The 18,777-nt window shown below is 46.3% G+C and overlaps 1 protein-coding gene across 1 annotated transcript in view; it reads left to right on the forward strand.

Annotated features, from left to right (window-relative positions):
- Positions 1–17,232, forward strand: part of LOC102760629 (nodal modulator 1) — a gene marked incomplete at its 5' end in the record, with an annotated part of 42,085 nt that extends 24,853 nt beyond the window's left edge. The window contains 14 exons of the mRNA XM_015561296.1: positions 385–480; positions 2,348–2,566; positions 2,666–2,748; positions 3,854–4,013; positions 4,112–4,238; positions 5,965–6,078; positions 6,944–7,071; positions 7,955–8,096; positions 10,085–10,168; positions 11,326–11,436; positions 13,252–13,353; positions 14,839–14,958; positions 16,086–16,178; positions 16,602–17,232. Of these exons, the coding sequence (XP_015416782.1) occupies positions 385–480; positions 2,348–2,566; positions 2,666–2,748; positions 3,854–4,013; positions 4,112–4,238; positions 5,965–6,078; positions 6,944–7,071; positions 7,955–8,096; positions 10,085–10,168; positions 11,326–11,436; positions 13,252–13,353; positions 14,839–14,958; positions 16,086–16,178; positions 16,602–16,733 (1,711 nt within the window). The remainder of the gene's footprint in view (positions 1–384; positions 481–2,347; positions 2,567–2,665; positions 2,749–3,853; positions 4,014–4,111; positions 4,239–5,964; positions 6,079–6,943; positions 7,072–7,954; positions 8,097–10,084; positions 10,169–11,325; positions 11,437–13,251; positions 13,354–14,838; positions 14,959–16,085; positions 16,179–16,601) is intronic.
- Between the last annotated feature and the right edge of the window lie 1,545 nt (positions 17,233–18,777).

An 18,777-nucleotide genomic window follows, 5' to 3' on the forward strand; every position in this document is an offset into this window, starting at 1 on the left:
AATGGAGATAGTTTCCCAAGAATTCTGTAAACCAAAGATGGAAGGCTATGGTTTCGAAATGGATTAAAGATAATCTTTGTTAACTCTTCCTCCAGCCCTCACTGATAGGAATTTCTCAAGCCCTAGCCCACCATTTCTCCACTTTTACAAAGGCTTGTGAGTGTCACTGGGGATTCGAGTGTAAAGTTTTGGAGTGGAGAAATCGTTTATTCTTTAAAACCCCGATATATGTATTTCAGAAGTTATTTTGGCCTAAACTAAGAGCAATTTCATGTAGTCTATTTCAGGGTCAGGAAGGTGGCCCATAAAGGGTGTTGTTTGTGATCCCTTGAGAATGACTAGGTGATATTGCCTGTGTTTTATTTCCACTTCTGTGATTTATAGGTCTTCACCCAGTATCTTGACGTTGACAGCCATTCGCCACCATGTCCTTGGAACTATCACCACTGACAAAGTGATGGATGTCACTGTGACTATCAAGTAAGACTAGTGTTTTGTGGTGGGCTGAGCAAGGGAGGCTGGTGGGTGAGGCCTGGGGGCTTCTCTAATAGACTCTCTGAAAACTATTTTTGATTTCTTATCTCTAGGTGTATATACAAATGGCCTTCTCTCTCATACTGATGTGACATAGCCATAAATTAGCAGCAGCCTTGATCCTTTCCTTTTATGATTCACGAATTAACTTGGGATGAGGAAGAGCCTTCTGACAGCTCGTTTCAGTGCCTTAAATTTCTGTTTGAACTCTTCCTTTCTTTGCTTGGGGGGAAAAAGTCTCTGGTTTTTTCATTGTATTTCAAGTGTTTTAGCAAATTCAAAAATATTGCCTATTTTTCTTAGACCTTCTCTCAAGGGCTTGGAAAGTAGAGATAGTACCTTATGTAGGAAAGGTCACGAGAGAGAAAGGACATGAAAGGCCGTGCCTCCCTGAGGGTCAGGTTCATGTGAATATGACCTTTGAGAGAAATTTTTGCATGTGGTGAGGTGACACCCCAGTTTTCTTGAACCCCAGTTTTCTTGAGAAATGAAAGTTTTGGAAACTTTCATTTTGAAAGTTTTGGCAATGGAAATCTGAGTACCTTTCTCTGTCCTTACCTTAGTTGAAGTTGCCTTTCCAGCTATATCTCAATCTTTTTGTCCACCGCCTTTTCACCAATCCATCCTTTCTGAAAGTATTTCTTGAGAGTCTTCGGTGTGACTGGTCATAGGCCACGGCTCCTGCCCTAGACTCATGGGGGAGGCAGATAGTCCAAGAACCAGACACAGAGCTGAAAAATTACAAGTACCATAAGCACTTTGAATTTGAACTTGTTGGCATTGGGGACATTCAGGAGAGTTAAGCTGGTAGGGGCCAGGCCATGTTAAGCCAGAGTGATCCTTTAATGCCAGAGATCATATGACTCCTCTACTTCAAACTCCAGGGGTTTTTCCATTCCACTCAGAATGAAATCGAAGGTCTGTGAAGCCCCAGTCCCCGCAGGGCTCTCCCCCTCCAACGACCCAAGGACTCTCCCTGGGGCCCTTTCCCCAGGTTACCTTGGTCTCCTTGCTGTCCCTTGAGCTCCCCATCCACGACTCCCAGGACTTTGCACTTGTCCTCTCCTTGCTTGAGACACTCCTCACCCAGAGAGCCACATGGCCCACTTTCTCCCTTCCTTCAGGATTATTTGATCCGAAAGGCCTTGGCTCACTCCCTAAAAATAGCACCCCCATGCTCCCAGCACTGTCTCCTTCTACACTGCTTTATTTTTTTCATTGCACTTGTCATGTGACATCAGTTTTCCTTTTCCTGCCACTTCCCACTGGAATGAGGATTCGCCAGGGTTAGGGAATATTGCCTGTCTTGTTGAATGACTGTATCCAGTGCCTGGTTCTCTGGCAGAGGATGTTCTTAATATGTGTTGAATGAAAGGTAGAGGATGGCAGCCTGGGTAGAACTCATGTCCTTAGAAAATCTGCCATGGTTGCATCCAGCCATAAAGTCAATGGTATCTCATTCCAGCCCAGATCTCCCAAATACTACTACCATCGCACAGAAATTCAGCTTTTACTTATTTTTAATATGTTTTTATTGATTTTTAGAGAGCGGAAGGGAGAGGAATAGAGAGATAGAAGCATCTATGAGAGAGAAACATCGATCAGCTTTCTCTGCACGCCCCCTACTGGGAATCAAGCCCATAACCTCTTGGTTCATGGGTCAATGCTCAACTACTGAGCCACATTGTCTGGGCCAGTCTTTATTTTTTTAAAAAAACTATTAATATATTCAAATCAGGAGAATATTGTGCCATGTGTGGTTCTATCAGGTGTTTAGTTTTGTTACCTATGGGCCCCTCCTTCCTTTCTCCAGGTCTTCCATTGACAGTGAACCCGCCTTAGTCTTAGGCCCCCTGAAGTCGGTGCAGGAGCTGCGGAGGGAGCAGCAGTTGGCTGAGATTGAGAGCCGCAGGCAGGAGCGGGAGAAGAAGGGTAATGAAGAAGGTGGAGAAGGGAGCACCAAGCCCCCTGTCCAAGAGATGGTGGATGAGTTGCAAGGCCCCTTCTCCTACGACTTCTCTTACTGGGCCCGGTAAGCTCTCTTGGGCTTTCTCTGCAGTGTCCTCTGTTCTGATAGTCTTCCTAATGGAGGGACAGAGCCAGCCAAATTGAAGTCTTTTTATTATTTCAGGTCTGGAGAGAAAATCACTGTCACACCCTCGTCTAAAGAGCTGCTCTTTTATCCCCCTTCCATGGAAGCCACCGTCAGTGGAGGTAGATGTCACCTCAGTGAGCCAGTGACACACCTTTGCAGTCGTTTCTTTGCTGCATTGAAACATTTATTCTGTGTTGTTGTTACAGAGAGAGCATCTTTGTAAGGCACATAGATGTTACTATTTGATGAAGGAATGAGTGAATGAATGAAATCAGTAAGAGTAACTTTTGCTGTCAGAAAGGGGAGATCTTTTTTGGAACAGGACTTGGTTTTTCTTGACATTACCAGGTTGACAGCAGAGGTCCATGAAAAGCAAAATCATCAGTTGTGGAACATTAGTTAATCCTGTGTCTGAACTTTTCGTGCTGGTTAGAGCCCTTCTTTATTGGTAACTAGAGGCCCAGTGCATGTCATTTGTGCACTGAGTGGGTGGAGGGTCCCTCAGCCTGGCCTGCACCCTCTCACAGTCCAGGACCCTGTGGGGAGCGGGCCTAAGCTGGCAGTTGGACATCTCCCAAGGTGTTCTTAGCACTGCTGACCACTGCGCTCACCAGCTGGGAGCCCAGCTCCTGGCTGAGCATCTGCCCCCTGGTGGTCAGTGCGCATCGTAGCGACCGGTCATTCCACCGTTCAGTCAATTTGCATATTAGCCTTTTATTATATAGGATTAGAAGTAATTACTTACTGAGTATTTGCCTTTTGGCTACTGATAGTTTTTTCTAGCATCATGGGTTCATTCAATACCGAGCATTTATGTGGCTTGTGTTTGGAAGTAGAGTTTGAAGAGCCTGCCTTCCCATGGGCAACCTGTCTGGGGTGGCCTTCCGTGTTGGGACCTCAGAGGTCGAGCAGCGCAACTTTTATCTGCTGTAAAGGCATCTCTCCCTGGTGGGCTGGTGAGAACTGAGAGAGAGGAGTCGTGAAACCCCCGCCTGCGTTAGGTTTACCTGTTAACATTGTTGGCAGTTAAATAAGGCCTTCCAGGATGGAGAGAGGCTTGGGCCACTTTTTCTTATTGAAGTTTCTGGAACATTAAACAACCTCATTTGGAGGTTAGCTTCAGATACCTCAGTTTTAGGCCCTTCTTATTGGGAAGTTCCCCACCAGAAGGCTCCCATCCTCTGCAGCTCGGTCGTATTCTTCTGTTCACCTCTTCCCTTTCAGAAAGCTGCCCAGGGAAGCTGATCGAGATCCACGGGAAAGCAGGCTTATTCCTGGAAGGCCAGATCCACCCGGAGTTGGAAGGAGTCGAGATTGTCATCAGTGAAAAGGGGGCAAGTTCACCCCTCATCACAGTCTTTACCGATGACAAAGGTGCCTACAGGTAAGCCGGGATTAGGAAACATTTGCTTGGGGCCAGCTGGGGAGCCGGGATTTCCTGTGGTGAGGCGAGGCCGTCTCTGCATTGCTCTCTTTCTTCAGTGTCGGGCCCCTGCACAGTGACCTGGAGTACACCGTGTCCTCACAGAAGGAGGGCTACGTCCTGACTGCGGTGGAAGGAACCATAGGAGATTTTAAAGCGTATGCGCTGGCAGGTGTAAGCTTTGAGGTAACACTGTATGTTTTTAAAAAGCAGTTTTATTGAGGTATAATTGACATACAATGTACTGCACATAAAGTGTATAATATGATATATCGCCAACACAGTCTCGACATAAGAACACACCCATGAAAACACCACCAAACACCTCCCAATGTTCGGGGACCTTGTACCAATTGGTAATCCATCCCTCCCATCCCACCCCACTGATCTGATCTGCTTCCTATCACTGTGAATTAGTTTGCAGCTTCTAGAGTTTTATACAAATGAAATCATACAGGGTGGCCTCTTCGTCTTGCTTTTTTCACTCAGCATAATTTGGAGATCTGTGACTAAAACTTGTTTGGGAAGTGTTCCAAGCTTTCCCCCTCCGCTGTTCTGTGTCAGAGGACGCAGGGTGCTCCTGCAGTGGTGTTTGATGTCTTTCTCTCTTCCCTCCGTCCTTCTTGGGAGGGAGATGCTGTGAGATGTCTGAGGAATATTTTCAACATGGAGGACGAAGGAAAAGAACGGCAGATCATCTCACATAAAAAATGAAAATTCTGTATTGCAGATTACATCTTAAACTAAATTGAAAGATATTCAAACTGGGAAGAAATATTTATACCATAAATAATATCCCCAGTTTACAAGGAACTTCTTAAATTGATAAGAAAAAACTCAATAGAGAGAACAAAGGATACGAAAAGGCAATTCACAGAAGTAATACAAGTGAATAATAAACATAGAAGAAATGCTCAATTTTGGTAGTGACTGAGGAAATGCAAAGGAAATTACCACCGAAGCACTGGGTTTTGGGTTAGATTTGCAATAATTAGGACCATATCCATGTTTTGGAGAGCGTGTATTTTTCCATGCATGGATGGTTTATGGAGCATGCATGGCTATAGCCACTTGAGAGTTCAATTTGGTGGTATCTTTCTGAATTTAAAGTGCACATACCCAACGATTCTACTCCTAGGAATGGATTATTCAGGAAAAGAGAAAAACCTAAGTGCACAAAGCATGTTCGGGGATCTTTAGATTTTTCTCTCCTTTTCCACCACAAGACGGTTTACTGGCCTCTGCATCTGAATGCTATTCCACTGTTAAGCAGTGAAGGCAGATCTCTGGGCTGATAGAAGAGGAAAGGCAGGGTCCAAGGTTGAGGGCAGAAAGTACGTGTAGTGTGTAAGCATGCCATTTTTTTTTTTAAATCCTCACCTGAGGATATTTTTTCCATTGGTTTCTAGAGAAAATGGAAGGGAGGGAGAGAGAGATGGAAGAGAGGAAGCATGGGGAGAGAGAGAGAAACATCGATGTGAGAGAGACTCATTGATTGGTTGCCTTCCGCACACCCTTCCACCTCCCCGCCACCGGGCTGGGGAACCTGCAACCGAGGTATCGAACCCATGACCCTTCATTCCGTTGGCTGATGCTGTAACCACTGAGCAAAAACCGGCCAGCACAAGCATGCCATTTTTGTCTCAACCCCTCCTGCCCCAGTAAACTTGCCAGTCTGTCAACAATAGCCATAATGTTTATAAGCTTTGTGTGGGCATCAAAATAGTTCCGGAGGAGTACCCACCAAGCTATTAACATCAGTTACCCCTGGGGACGAGGAACAGACATTCTCTTCCCCCAGCAAATAACAACAAAAGAGAAACAACCCATAAGAATTGCCTCTTGGCTTGTGAACTCCTGTCTGCATGGTTACTGTGGGTTCACCTTGCGGTGGTTCCTTTCTCGCCCCCAGATAAAAGCTGAAGACGACCAGCCCCTCCCTGGGGTCCTCCTGTCCCTCAGTGGAGGAGTGTTTCGTTCCAACCTCTTGACTCAGGACAATGGCATCCTGACTTTCTCAAACCTGGTAAGATGTCCTGTAACTTAGCTCCTGCCTGTCTTCCCCACGAGGAAGCAGGCATGTAGTGTGTGACTTACATACCGCTGGACAACGTGAGAACAACACCAGCGTGGAGTGTTTGAAGTTTCTCAGGGGAGCAAATGTAATTAGAGTATTGCTCTTATTAGAGTTTAATGCGGCCGATTCATGTTCCCTTCCGCGCGCACTTCTTGTTTTCTGGTCACCCAGCTGTCACAAAGAGTGTAATTAATGACCGTGGCCACAGCGATTCCTGTCTTAGGCGGCCCTTTGTTTTACCAAGGATCCCGTTGTTAATAATGCCGATCTTATTCAGCAGTTAGCTTGTGTTTCTTCTGCAAAGTGCACTCCCCATGCTGTGAAGATAGCACCAATTTTTCATTCCAGATGTAGCCTGAGCCCTTGGCTGGTGGGACTTAGGCAATGTGCGTGAATTGGCCATCTTGTCAGTCCAGGGAATAAAGTGATTGTTACAGGGGTGTCACAAGCAGGCAGTGAGGTGTATCCGAAAGGTCATACACTGTATGCATCATACCCGGGTTCAAATCTTCCCTCTGCTTCTTACTTGCTGTGTCATCTTGGGCAGGTTACTTGACCTCTGAGCCCCAGTTTCTTCATTCCTAAAATGCAAAGGACTGCTACCTCCACAGTTACTGAAGGCACATGGTAATGACAGCTGCTGTTGTTAGAACTGTAATTGCCGTTACCATAACTGTTTATGGTAGAGTTACTGGTACCATTTCTGTCTGTCCAGGAAGCCCTGGGCTCTTGTGGCATAGTTCTGGTCCATCATGACTTAGTCGCCCCCTTTTAAGCCCGGCCGAGAGGCTCAGTTGTGGTTGTCTTTTGGCAGAGCCCTGGCCAGTATTACTTCAAGCCCATGATGAAAGAATTCCGGTTTGAGCCATCCTCCCAAATGATTGAGGTGCAGGAAGGGCAAAACTTAAAGATCACCATTACCGGTTACCGCACGGCCTACAGGTGAGCAACCCCTGCCCACTTCCCTCTCATCCAGGCCTGGCTGTGGGATCACCCTCAAACTGCCATCATCTGGACGCTCATTCCAGCCATCACATGGACTAAATTTGGGAGGCAAGGGACATGGGATATGGGTCCAAGACTTTTGATTGCCGCACTTTCCTTTTAATATTTCAAACAAGTGGTTCAGCCACAAAGTTCCTATTTTGAAATTGGCCCGTGAGAGCCTATCTGGTTGCTTTAAAATTTTTAAAGGAGGAATGCATTCACTTGAGTAAAACATCAAAATGTTGAAAAGAGTACACATGTAAAATTTTCCTTCTATTTTTGTCTCTCAGCTACCTCAGTTTTACGGTGTTTTTAAATACTTCCAGTGATGGTTTTTTGCAAATATGTGTGTGTGTGTGTGAATGTGTGTGTGTGTGTGTGCACAGACACACACACACACACACAAAGGTATTTATATACACTTAAGCACTTGAAATGAACATTGATTAATCAGAAACAATGGGTTCAGAAAAACGGGGCCATTTTCAACAATCAAATAAAAGAGAAAATGATTTATTTTCCTTTCATTGAGTACTTTGCTATTTAGAATAAATCCTAATTAAAATAAAATAAAATGGAATAAAATAAAGCTTAGCCTTTTTAGCTTAAAATTTTCTGGAGTGTCCCTTAAGATGTATGAGAAGAGATACTGATGGTATCCTGGCTGGATTGGCAGGTGACACAGTGAGATCTGAAGGGCCTGTGGCCTTAGAGCACAATTCTCCATTGAGCTGTTTGCACTGTAAATTGTTGGTAAATGCGGGACACTTTGAGTTTCTTTGTGAGCTTCAGGAAATCACAGGAATATCACGTTCCTTGTCTTCTCTTGTCACTCTAGCTGCTATGGCACAGTTTCTTCTTTAAACGGAGAGCCGGAGCAGGGGGTTGCCGTGGAAGCGGTGGGACAGAGCGACTGTAGTATTTATGGGGAGGACACTGTGACGGATGAAGAGGGGAAGTTCAGATTACGTGGATTGCTGGTGAGACTTTGAGCGTGTTTTATTGGGGGATTTTTCATACAGTGTTTGGAGGTATCTTGTAGAACCTCCAAAATTGATAGGATTAGGCCAGGCCAGAGGGCTGGGGAGGTGGGTATGGTTCTGGAACCCTCTCAGGTTTTTTCTTAGCTGACACATCTTGCCTTTTAACTACTGGCATATTGGTTTGGGGTTCTGTATCAAAGTAAATTTGGAAACTTATGGGTTTGGTATAGAATTGGGGGTTTTGCCTAGAATTGGTTGGTTATGGCTTAGGCCAGGGCTCTCAAATCAAAGGCCTGTGGGGCCCATAGAGAGGTGCAAATGGCTGAAGGAGGCTGGGTGCAGAGTAGGGAGTGAAGAGAACTGGGGAACTGGAGAGGGCATGGCCCATGTAAAGGGAGAAGCTACATCCCAGCTCTAGCTCGTTGTGGCCATGTGGAAGACAGACTGAGGGCAGCCACAGAGTTTGAATTTTTAAAAGAGAAGTCAGAAATTTAGATTTCCATGTGAACATTCCTGACTTTTCTATGTAAACAATTAATTAAAAATACAACACACCCATAACGTCTTTGTGTGAGCCAGACAACCATCTTATTTGTCCTTTTGGCTGCTAAGTAGCAACATTTGGTTTAGGATTTATGGCACTTTTTTTCTCAGTTTTTATTTGTTCATTCATTCCCATGCTCATTCAGCAGACACTGAGTATAAACTGTAGGAGTCACAGAGTGTGTGGGTTAGACGGCACCCACTGGACTGGGCCGCTTGGATTTGGAGTTGGGTCCCCAGCCTTTCAGACTCACAAACTGTATATTCTTAACCCCAGAGACGGTGTCACGTATCTCAGCAACAAACTAACGTTAGCCCAAATCACGTGAGCTGAGATGCAAATCACTTCGCCAGTTTACTTAGATACATTGAGCAATGCTGTTCTTCCCCAAAGACAAGAATACTCATGTCCAATGTCCAGGGCACCCCTATTCTCAGATATTGGGGTACCTGGAAGTCAGATCGGAAGCCAGGGGAAAGATACCTATCTTTTTTTTAAATAAGTGTGTAAGGAAAAAGTGACTCAGAATTTTTTTGACAATGGGTTCATTTGTGCTATGAAAGCCTTGCTTTTAAGCTGAATTTATCTAGTTTGCAGCCTTCCTAGAAATTCTCCTTTGAAGTCATATCTCTCTTTATCAGAGTTGCCACTAACCCATGCAGCAGTGTCAAAAACAAACATAAAATGTCATTTAATCAAGGCAATTTACTTCCATCTATTGGAAAATTGCCATCATGTGCTGGCTTTCTTCGACCAAATTATTGCTATCTGACAAAATTTTCTGAGTAAGTGTATATACATCTTTCATGTGATCAGTGTCCAAAAAAAGGTGGGTTTTTTTCTTAGAATGCTGACTTTTTGGTAAACATGCTATATGCCTATAAATGTAAGTAATAGAATAAAAAGTATAAAGAAGAAATTTTCTTTAAAAGGAAAAAACCTGAAATTCCACTTCCCAGAAATGATATCCACAGTAAGCATTTGGGAGTGTCATTCCAGGTATCACTCGATGTTACTATACAAGCAGAGGGGAGGGGCGGACAGCAGGGAAGAACTTTGTCAGACTGGGAGTGCATTATATTTGCAGTTTTGAAATAAGAAACCACATTTAAGTTTCCTTGGGTAAAAGAAACTGAATGGGGATTGAGGAATTGCAGAATGTCAGGTAAATGTTTCTTCATCAGGATTTTTTTTTTAAATCTTTATTGTTGAGAGTATTACAGATGTCCCCCGTTTTCCCCTATTGCCCCCCTCCACCCGGTTCCCGCTCCACCCCAGGCCTTCGCCACACTATTAGGTTGACAGGTGCAGACTGGGAGCTGAAATGAGTGAGGCAGGAAAGCTGCGGTCCTGGTGCGGACCTGCAGTCAGAGCAGGCTCAGATCAGGTTGCATGTGACGAGCCTGTTTCTAGAGAAGTGACAGCCTGGGTTTGTTTGCAGCCGGGATGTGTGTATCACGTGCAGCTCAAGGCAGAAGGCAATGATCACATTGAACGGGCCCTCCCCCACCACCGGGTAATCACGGTAAGCACGAAGTTCTTCAGCAGAATTCAGTGGTGTGATTGCTTCCTGATCAAAAACCTGTTAGCACTCCTCTGGCTGTCTGCCTTTCATCTACTGCGATGGTGGGGGTGGGGGGTGTGGGGAGGACTTCAAATCCTAATTAAGGGTCCTCTTGGATTAGTGTCATCTTCCCAAGCAGCATCTTGTGGGGTTTTTAATGAACAGCGTGGCTGTCACTCATCCAGAGAAGAAATTTGAACTGTTGTTGCCCCACTTCCCTGCAAGCTCTGATCATTACTCTGCAAGTTGAGGATCTTAAAGCACAAGGGGCTTTCTTTCTAATCAAGGGCATGTGATAGGGAACATGGGCCTAATTGGTAGCCGGGCCACCCAGATTCCTTACATTTAGATAACCTGTTCTTCCATTTGGTGGGCAGTTTTTTTGATATTCCAGACAATGACTTCTTAGCTAATTGACGCCTAACAAGGCAGCCCTCCAGGAAGTGGCCGGGAATCACTTGAAATGAAGCTTTTCTCCCACAAAATTTGCTAGACTAGAGGCCCTTAGTGGGACAAGAGGGACTGCCTTGTGGTGGCTTTAGGCAGGAAGTTTGTGAGGGGTTAGAGAGAGAGGTGGCAGGCCATTTAGGACTGTTTGGCCTGGAGAGTGGATTTTGTTGATGTCTTCATGGCAGCTGGCATTTTAAATGGCTGTACTTTACAGTTCTATATATTTCCTTGCCGTCGTGACTTAGGCCAGGATCACCAGCAGCCGTGTGGCCTGTGAGCTGGCAGATACGAACAAGTGACGAATTGAGAGCACACACCCACCCAGAGGGGCTGCTGTGGTGCGGTTCTTGCTGATTGCTGCCAGGCAAGAACGTCTTCTTTTTCAAGAGAGACTAAAAAATCTGGCTTTTTTGTCCATGAAATCTTTAAAAATATTGGCCAGTAATTAAAACTTAGGAAACAAAGACTGTATTTGTCGAACAAAATGTGTCTGTGAGCCAGGGGTAGGTAGCCCATCTGCTTACTATCAGATGGGACTTAGGATGCTTCTCTGACCTGTAATATAGGAAGTGAAGTTTGTCATGAAATAGCCCCTGAGACGTCACACAGCTAGAGTAGAAGTTCCTCTTCCAGCTTCCTCAATACCAGCATTCCTTATTTCTTTCCAGGTTGGCAATAACGACATCGACGATATAAACATCATTGTTTTCCGGCAGATCAATCAGTTCGATTTAAGTGGAAATGTGATCACTTCCTCCGAGTATCTTTCTACATTATGGGTAAGGCCAGCTTTTTAAGGTGAAAATACCGTCTTCTTTTCAGCTTTGAGACAAGTAAGAACCGGATGTCTGTGCCGCTCTGGTGCTAGCTTTAGTGTGCTAAAGGTGGAGATGCTGAGTGTTGAGGTTGAGATTTAAGAAACTTCGATCCAAGCATATATCTGGGAGAATGATTGCTGGTAGCTGGAGAGAAATGCGTTCCAGTTTCAGATAACCGTTTTACTAGCAGTATATATCTCTGTAAGTATTGTAGTAGGAGCCTAATGAATGATCAATATGATCTAAAGTCTGAAACAAATACAATTTTAAGGCAAAGTGCTTCGTAACTATTTAAATTCTGTCCAGGGAGGCGATGGTGGGCAGTGAACTAGAACTCAGGCGGGCTGGGCTGCCTCCTGTCACAGGTGGTTACTTCCCTTGTCAGCTTGGGCAGCCACTTCATTCCCATGGACCTTGGCTTTCTCCTCTGTAAAGCCAGGGAGTTAGACTCACTGACCTCTTAAGGTCTGTCCAAGTTCTAACGAAATGTGCTCTCTGGAATGAAGGAAGAGATGTTTATACAGTGCCCTGTGATCCCTTGAGAGATGTCAATGAATCCCCTCGGGAGTGTATTTTCCAGAGGCACTGTAATTTTGTATACAGTGAAGTATTAGACTTGAGTGAAAACGTGCATTTAGGTTTTAACTCACCTCTTAGCTGCCCTTCGGTCCCGGGGTTGTAAGCATGTTTCCGGAGAGTGAGGTAGGATGTGGGCAGACTGGAGCGCTCGTGCCCCTCCCAGGCAGTGAAGGTGCTGCTCCTCTGCTCACTCCGACTATCGCTGTGTTGTGAGGTCTGGCCCAGGGTTGACATCACTTTCCGGTTTCCCAGAGGAGCTGGAAGTTGGAGTTATTTGGAATCACCTGATTTTTAAATATAGGGATGGATTCAAATGTACTCAAAACACTGCACAAGTCAGAAGAACATATGTTCAGTTTTGTGTGTGACCTGCAGGCCTCCACTATTTCCTGTGACTTCTGTGTTAGGAAATCTCCTCTTGACTTGTGTGTTATATAGGAAAGTGTCAGCCTGGGCCCCGGAAAGGGGTGCTCTGGAGTTCTCCTGTCGTAGGTGCAGGGAGGAGCCCCCATAGCCTTAGGCATCAGCCAGGACTGTACCTCCCTCTCCCCAGGCCCCATCACATATGGTGTGACAGGCAGCACACCTGGGCTGGAGAGAAAGGCCAGAAGCAAAGCAGTGCATTGCTGGAAGCAGGCTGGAGTACCAAATGCAAAATGGGAATGTGTTTCAGGTTCAAGGTTACAGCATATGGAGAGCAGTGCCAGGGGGAGGGAGAGAGGGACGTGAGACCTCAGTGATGTGGGGAGTCCCAGGATCTAGCATGTATAGATTATGTGACCTTAAGTGATGCAGGCTCCCCAAGTCTCCTTAGGGATAATAACGATGCCTGTTTAGTAGCCAGGATGGGTGACAATACATATAAGGCGCCTGTTGCATGCCTGGTATATTATAGAAATGTTAGAAGCGATTCTTTTTAATGTCATTATACTAACTATTATCCCCATATTGAGTGTTCACATGAGTCGTCGGAATCTGCTGTAAGCCTTGCGTGTCTTTGCACGCCATGTAACTGGAGTCTCAGGTGACTGAGGAATGCGTTACGTGTGGCCTGTCGGGAGGACGGGTTCTCTTTCAAGTACCCATGTTTCCAAAGACGCTTTCCTCCCAGGGGAGAAGCTCTCCTGAGGATGTCCGAAAGGGAAGGTTTGTCGTGTCTCGGTTCAAAAGCCCGTCTGCTTTGTTACCGCTCTCCAGGTCAAGCTGTACAAAAGTGAAAACCTCGACAACCCGATCCAGACGGTTTCTCTTGGCCAGTCCCTCTTCTTCCACTTCCCGCCACTGCTCAGAGACGGCCAGGTAATGGCACGGCACCATTCTCTGTTCCGTCTTTGTTTTAGTAATCCCACTTTTCAGTTTTAGGAAGCACAGCTCTCTCATTTTCTCTCTAAATACACTCCACAGAAATGGTTGATGTTTTCCTCTCTGAATCAAAGGAGATTGGGCTCTGTAGTGATTATGTTTCTTAATTAGTGTTTTTCTGTTTACAAAAATAACACTTGTTCATGACAGGAGAGTTTGGGAGGGGGTGGGGGTGTTATCAGACATAATACCCTCATCCAGAAATAACCACTGTTAACGTGTTGCTAAGTATCCTTTTGGTCTTTTTTCAATGTGTGTGCACATATGTGTATAAGTTTAAATCTAAGATACATTTATTTTAATAATTCAGAGCTGGGATTCTTATGTATCACTTTGTAATCTGTGCTTTTCAGTGCAGAATATGTCACAAATCTTTCCCATCATAAATCATTTATAACATGATTTTGAATGGTTGTACAGTAATTCATAGTATAAGAAATATCATAATTGATTTAACAAAGGCACTAATGTTGGACATTCATTTATTGAATATAGAATGTTTATTATCAATTCTAACTGGACAGAGAAAACTTTTGTAGTTGGTGTGGTGGGAACAACCTTTGCAGAGAATTTGGTTCCTTTCTGGGGACTTAGCTTCAGGGTATCAGTAATGAGCCTGTGACTTGACATTCCCTCCCCTGGCTTTTCACCACCTGTACAGGGTGACACACTGGCCTTTCTCAGCGTGGAATGGCTATAAAGCAATGACATAGGTTGAGATGGAGTTTGGGGGTTCCCCTTCAGTTCCCCGATGCCCTCTGGGATGGATACTTTAGGCAGCACAGCAGTGTGAACAGTGCTGGGTTCCAAGGCTGCTTGACCCTGTACTAGCTGAGTGACCCTGGGCAAGTCACTGTTCAGTCCTTCAGGCCTTGCTCTCCCCATCTGTACAGTGGGAGTCATCGTGCCGATCTTGTCAGTGTTTGCGAGCAGAGCAGGCTTTGACCTGGCGCACGGGGTTCAGCACGCAGGGCCGTGACCGTCACAGTGCCTTTCCTGAGATGCTGTGTTCTTAACACACGCCAGCTAATGAGCCACCAAAGTGCTGTCCCTGAAAAGTCAGCCTCATTTTGGATTGCAAACAGCCTTCCCCAGTTTGATCACGTTTCTCCCTTATTAAAATGGGCTCATACGAAAGCCTGTGTATCATAAAATCATATCCTCAGAGGGCCATAACTGTGGTTAAATGCGCTCATAAAAAGTGCCACGGCCTTCGAAAGCTTTACAGAAGGCACATCTCAGAGACACGCGGCTGCCACTGCTGGGGTAAGCCACTCAGGTTACCACTCTGAAGTTAGCGACCTTGGTTTGGATGTATAAACTTGGGGATTTCCTTAAAAACATCACATCCATACATTAGGTTTTCGTTTTCATCTGCTTTGCCCAAACTCCTTTATAAAATAACTTCTCACTTGTGCACAGAACTACGTTGTGCTCCTGGACTCCACGCTCCCCAGGTCCCAGTACGACTACGCCTTGCCGCAGGTTTCGTTCACCGCAATGGGCTACCACAAGCACATCACCTTGGTTTTTAACCCCACGGTAAGGGGGAGGGGCAGTCCTGTGAAACCTGTGGGGCTGGCGGGAGAAGGAAAATTCACACACTCTGCGCCCCAGGTATTGGATGGAGGCAGGGATGCTGTATAAAGGGCCCTCGGCCTGGGGCCCCTCGAGCATCCTGGATTTTGCACTCAGGACTTCCCCAGGTGCGTTTCTTTTATGAGCGCTAATGCCGGAGTCCCTTTCAAGGTGGAAACTGGCAGTGAGGGGTAGAATCGTTCAGGTCAGTGGCTCAGCTGTCACTTTTGGGGAAGAAGGTCACCACTGTGCCACGGTGTCGTGATGGGTGGCATTGAGGTCCTCCAGGAGGCTCAATATACCTGACCCGCCCAAACTTCTAGAGCCAGCCGCCAGCTTATGGGACATGTATAGAGGTCACCAGAGCATGTGACAAACACAACCAGATGTAGGGTATGGGGCACTGCAGGACGACAACCTGGAACCTGACTTATTTGACACATTGCAAGAAAAGTAAGATAACAACAACATATGGATGGGGTACCTGTAGATTAAAAGAAATTACTCAGTTTATCAGTCAGTTGCCATGTGTGGATCTTATTGGATCTGTATCAAACAGACTGTAAAAGAAAATGGGCATGGTCTGTATTCTGATTGGCCCGATGACATTGAGGGTTCTGTTTAGAAAGGGCGAGAGACCACTGGGATAGAAGTAGCAGCTGCTTCGTCTCCTCACTGGTACAATCTCTGGGACTAGCTTGTTCATTGCTGTGTGTCCAGCCTAGAGCAGTGGGTTCTCCCCACTTCCTGTAGGAAAAGGCCCCTGTGTGTGGCTGGGACTCGGCCACACACAGGGATGCCTGCTCGCACAGCCTTTGCTTCCTCAGTGTGGATAGTGGAAGTTCAGGGGTGAGGAGTACCGTGTGATGGACGCTTTGTTCCTGAGCTCCAGAGAGCAAGTAATGAGTTCGGGTAGTGGAGGGCGTATCTGAAAATGTATGCGAGTTGCCTCTGTTTCTTACTTTGGATAGTGGGAGTTTGGATCGTGTGGGGTACCTGGGTGTCTGGGGGCACCCCATTCAGAAGGCCGGTGAGTCAAGTCTGCGTAATAGCAGATGGCAGGTAAGTGGCAGTACTCTTGGTGTTTACAGAGGAAGCTGCCTGAGCAAGACATCGCTCAAGGTTCCTTCATCGCCCTGCCTCTGACGCTGCTCGTCCTGTTGGCTGGCTACAACCATGACAAGGTAGGAAATCCAGAGACCTCAGGAGAAAGCGGATATATCGGTGAGCGGGGTCCCTCCCAGCTGTGAAGGGACAGAGAAGAATGTCCAGTGTTATAGAAATGACAACATTTTAGGGTGAGAAGGGACCATAAAGGCCTCAAATCCAGCCCCCCAGTCCTCCTTTCAAGGCCATGCACATCTGTAACATCTCCCCCAATCCTTAAACCTGGACCACTTTGGGGCATGTGTTGCTCAGAGCGGGCCAGCTGTCTCTGCTGACCTCTGGGTGCACAAGCCTGCCTTATTTTGAACTAAGGCTCCCCTCAGTATTAGCACCTAGCAGATGGTAACGACCTGGAAAAGGAGCTGTGCTCACGCAGGGCTTCAGTGCCCACCTGGACAGGAGTCTCCTGGCACCTCCTCACTCTCCCCCTCTCTTTTTAGCTCGTTCCTTTGCTGTTGCAGTTGACGACTCGACTGCAGGGCGTCCGGGCTCTTGGCCAGACAGCCTCTGACAGTAGTGGCCCAGAAGATGCCAAGAGACAAGCCAAGAAACAGAAGACAAGGTGGACGTGAAGAGGAGGAGGAGGGGCAGTGAAGTCTCACTCGGGACAGGCCACAGCCAGGGGACATCACCCGCCATTGGCATGAAAGCATGCGTTTGACTAACTTCAGAGAGCGTGTCCTTGGCCCCGTGTACCTGTTGGCGTAGCTGCCTGTACCTGTCCTCCCCGTCCAGCCCCGCGGTGCAATGCAATGAATGGACCCTCCTGTCACTCTGCTGAGCACAATTTATTTTCTGAGTTGAAGATAATTTATTATTATTATTTTTGTCAAAGGTATTTAAGCTGTGCTGGTGGTGTGAGAATGTAATTCTTAATCTTCAGCATCATTTGCAAGAAGAATTCCAGGAAACATGGTTTTGGCCCCCTCGCGAAGTCCTGTTGGAGTTACCGTCCCCTTTAATGTCCCTGTGCACCAAGATCCCTGCTGGAAACTGCACAACGTGTGTCTACTTCTAGGAGGGTATGTTTAGAAGGTAGAATCAATAAAATTGCCCGTTCATTGTGTCGTAGCTTGTCTCGGAGGTATTTCTTGGATGACATTGGCATAATCTATGGCAACGGTCAGAGATGAAGATGCCTGGAGGGGCATGAGGGTCCGAAGTGAAGGGCTGGGGCAAGAAAATCCCCAGCAAAGGCGAGATGGTCCACAGCTGCTGTCGTTTGGCTTCTGTGGAGGGGAAGTAGGGGAAGGTGGGGCTTGTGGCAAAGTGCAGCACATGCGCCCTGTCTGAAGGAGCCGGCTTCCCTAGCTCACGGGGACTGCAGGAATGTGTGCTCATGTTTCTAGGGAAGCCAGAAAGAGCATTTTATGCGAAATCTTCCAAGTTTTAAGTATTAGCAACAAAGTGAAATTTTTAAAAGATCACATACTTTTGTCCAATCAAAATGCATATGGAGGATGGGTGAGGACTGAAGGCTGCTGTTTGCATAAAGGATCCACAGGAATTCATAGCATTTGAACATTAATTCAGTGTTTATAGGAATTGAATTAAACTAAGTTATATTGAAGGAGGGGACACATCTGTTGAACATTTGTTGAGTACCACATATGAGAGGCACTGGGGTTATAAAGATGAGTAGAGTAGATGGCACTATGAATGGAGTTGGAAGAGCAGGAGATCAAGTCTGCTTAGTTCCTTCAGCCCCAGTGCTCAGCAGGTAGTGAGCATTCAAAGGAGAGAGTGAATGCATGGGTGAATGAACGATAGGTGGGGAGATGGTGTCTGTCTTCATAGACCCATCATTGGGTAGAAGATCAGCCAGTAAGTGGGCAAGGGCAGTGCAGGGAGCTGAGGGCCTCTCGGTGGCCATGGGGGCACCGAGGAGAGGTCTGGTCCTGCCTGACCTTCCTTGGGGAAGCTTCCGAGATGTGATGTTTGGCCAAGTCTGGAAGGCACAGAAAGGAGACAGGAAATCCTGGGCAGAAGGTCTTGTTGGGTGTAACTACCAAAGCAGAAGGTCAGCGCAAGGCTTTCCTGGCTCCTGGCCCCCTGAAGAGTTGCTGTGTTTCCAACTACTGTAGTGGCCCTTGGACTGACTGGTTTGCTTTTTGAGCCCGGAGGGAAGTAACCTCTTGGAGGTCTGGGACAGACGAGATACATAATCCATTTCTTGGAGTGTTTTCTTACTGTTATTCCGAGTGGACACCCTGTAACATCCCTTTTAAATGTTAATGGGGCTTTTTATTGACACCGAGTAAAGGTTAAGAGCTTGTGAAAGATACAACTAAATGTCAATATATTCCTTCCAGTTCCCAAGGCTGCCATTAAGTGGCAGTCTTCGCCCACCTCTAGCTGCAGGTCACCTCTGGTGTCTGTGGGACTTCCAAAGGGCTCTCTGTTCCTGGCAGAAGCTGATGTATTTCTCAGTCCTTTTGGAAGTCGTCTGTAATTTTCTTCACTTCCTGATCCCCCCGTGAGGTGTAAGTGCTAATGTTGTTACAGGGTTTTGAATGGGGCAGAAGTTCTATGAGACAGATCTTTTCCCCCCTGAGAAATGTTTTAAAATGTCTAAAATGGTAAGCTCTTGGAGAACTCCATTGCTTGCATATTTTT

The sequence above is a fragment of the Myotis davidii genome, unplaced genomic scaffold, assembly GCF_000327345.1.
Source record: "Myotis davidii unplaced genomic scaffold, ASM32734v1 scaffold1115, whole genome shotgun sequence".
NCBI classification, from domain to species: domain Eukaryota; kingdom Metazoa; phylum Chordata; class Mammalia; order Chiroptera; family Vespertilionidae; genus Myotis; species Myotis davidii.